This window comes from Helianthus annuus, chromosome 4 (genome assembly GCF_002127325.2).
Source record: "Helianthus annuus cultivar XRQ/B chromosome 4, HanXRQr2.0-SUNRISE, whole genome shotgun sequence".
Lineage (NCBI taxonomy): Eukaryota > Viridiplantae > Streptophyta > Magnoliopsida > Asterales > Asteraceae > Helianthus > Helianthus annuus.
In genome coordinates, this window is record NC_035436.2 from 155,132,614 (window position 1) to 155,134,137 (window position 1,524).

At 45.3% G+C, this 1,524-nt stretch overlaps 1 protein-coding gene across 1 annotated transcript; it reads left to right on the plus strand.

Annotated features, from left to right (window-relative positions):
* The first annotated feature begins 597 nt into the window (after positions 1-597).
* Positions 598-1,308, plus strand: LOC110933638 (histidine-rich glycoprotein-like). Its single transcript, XM_022176850.1, has one exon. The coding sequence runs from the start codon at positions 598-600 to the stop codon at positions 1,306-1,308; it is 711 nt and encodes a 236-aa protein (XP_022032542.1).
* The last annotated feature ends 216 nt before the right edge of the window (positions 1,309-1,524 follow it).

Below are 1,524 nucleotides of genomic sequence, written 5' to 3' on the forward strand. Positions count from 1 at the left end.
AGATTTGTGCCATGTACACTTAAATCAATTTTCATAAATGTTTTCAAAAGAGTCAGTTAATTGTATTTACCAATGTAAACTGACGTATTTTTTAAATACTGGTTGACAGGTACCTCTCGTAATAGGCTGGAGCTATTAGGTATCGTATAAGAGGATCTTGCAAATCCCTAAGATACCTGAAGTCTGTTATTTTGTTTCTTTGTATTTATTATGATCCACCTGTGGATCTTATTACAATCCAGTCTGTATATTCTTTCATTCGGACACTCAGACATTATGGTTTGTAATAGTTATTTTACCAAGCCTTCTGTTGTGCTATTATATTGTGAATATTGACAATGATGATATCAACTACGTCACGATTCTCCCCGCTGGGCCCACCGGTAATATGTGGAAATATCGGGGTGTGACAGGTTGGTATCAGAGCCAACATTGAGTGAATTAAACACTAACCTTTTGTGTTTAATCTCAATGACATAATAAGCACATTCCTTAGACTTCCGAGTCTAGGCCAATGACCTAGGATTTATTCTTAACTTTCCTTTGCTGTTATATTTTATTTTGTTTTACTTGTTTTGACAGGATTAATCATCAACAATGCCGCCAAGAGTGAGAGGCAAAGGAAAGGGTCCCATGCGAGGTGGACCATCAGCAGGACCTTCTCATCGGCGCACCCCGTCTACATCGTTTTCTAGTTCTGATTCCTATGACCATTGGGGTCATTCTTACGAACCAGCGAGACACTCTGTCTCTTTGAGCTCATCCCCCTCTTTCCATCCATCATTCGGGCCGCCTGTTCCAGACGAGCCCCAACATTCGCAACACTCCCATGACTCTCACCATTCGTATAATTCTCACCATTCCCATCAATCTTACCATTCTTTGCATTCTCATTCCTTTCATCATTCAGATTCTACCTACTCTCCAGCCCAGTTTAATCCCAATGATTATGTCAACGACTTTTTGGGCTACTACCCTTTGGGACCCGAGGATCACTTTCCTCATGACATGGAGATGAACGACGACCCGGACCCTGAAATGCAAACCGGAACACCGGGCCACCCTATTAGCATCTCGAGCGGTTCTCCATATCAAGGATCGCCGTACCAAGGGCCCGATTCATTTAAAGAAAGGTGGGCCACGTATGATTGGGCCTTTACCCCTTCATATCATAACTATCCTGCTCAACCTCCATTGGTTGAACCACAACTTCAAGCAGTTTCTCCACCACCTCTTCCTGTTGAGGAGCCGCCTCAACAACCACCTCAACCACCTCCCAAGCAGCCGAGGCGAATGAGGAATGCATGAATTTCTGTGCGAGGAGGACCTCGGTTCAGTTCTCCTCAGGGTTCAAGTTCTTACCCTCCTATCCCCGAGGACCCCCAAATGGGTGGACCCTCACACGCGGTGCCGGAAAACGATCCTCCGCTGGTTTCTTATGCACCACCGCCACCGCCAGTGGGTTTCGACAACCCGATCCCGACTTACCCAGGTTCGTCTGGGTATAACCCATCTGGATACCCA

What these genes read in the sequence shown, in the direction of transcription:
- LOC110933638 (XM_022176850.1), top strand. Translation starts at nt 598, where the DNA reads ATGCCGCCAAGAGTGAGAGGCAAAGGAAAGGGTCCCATGCGAGGTGGA.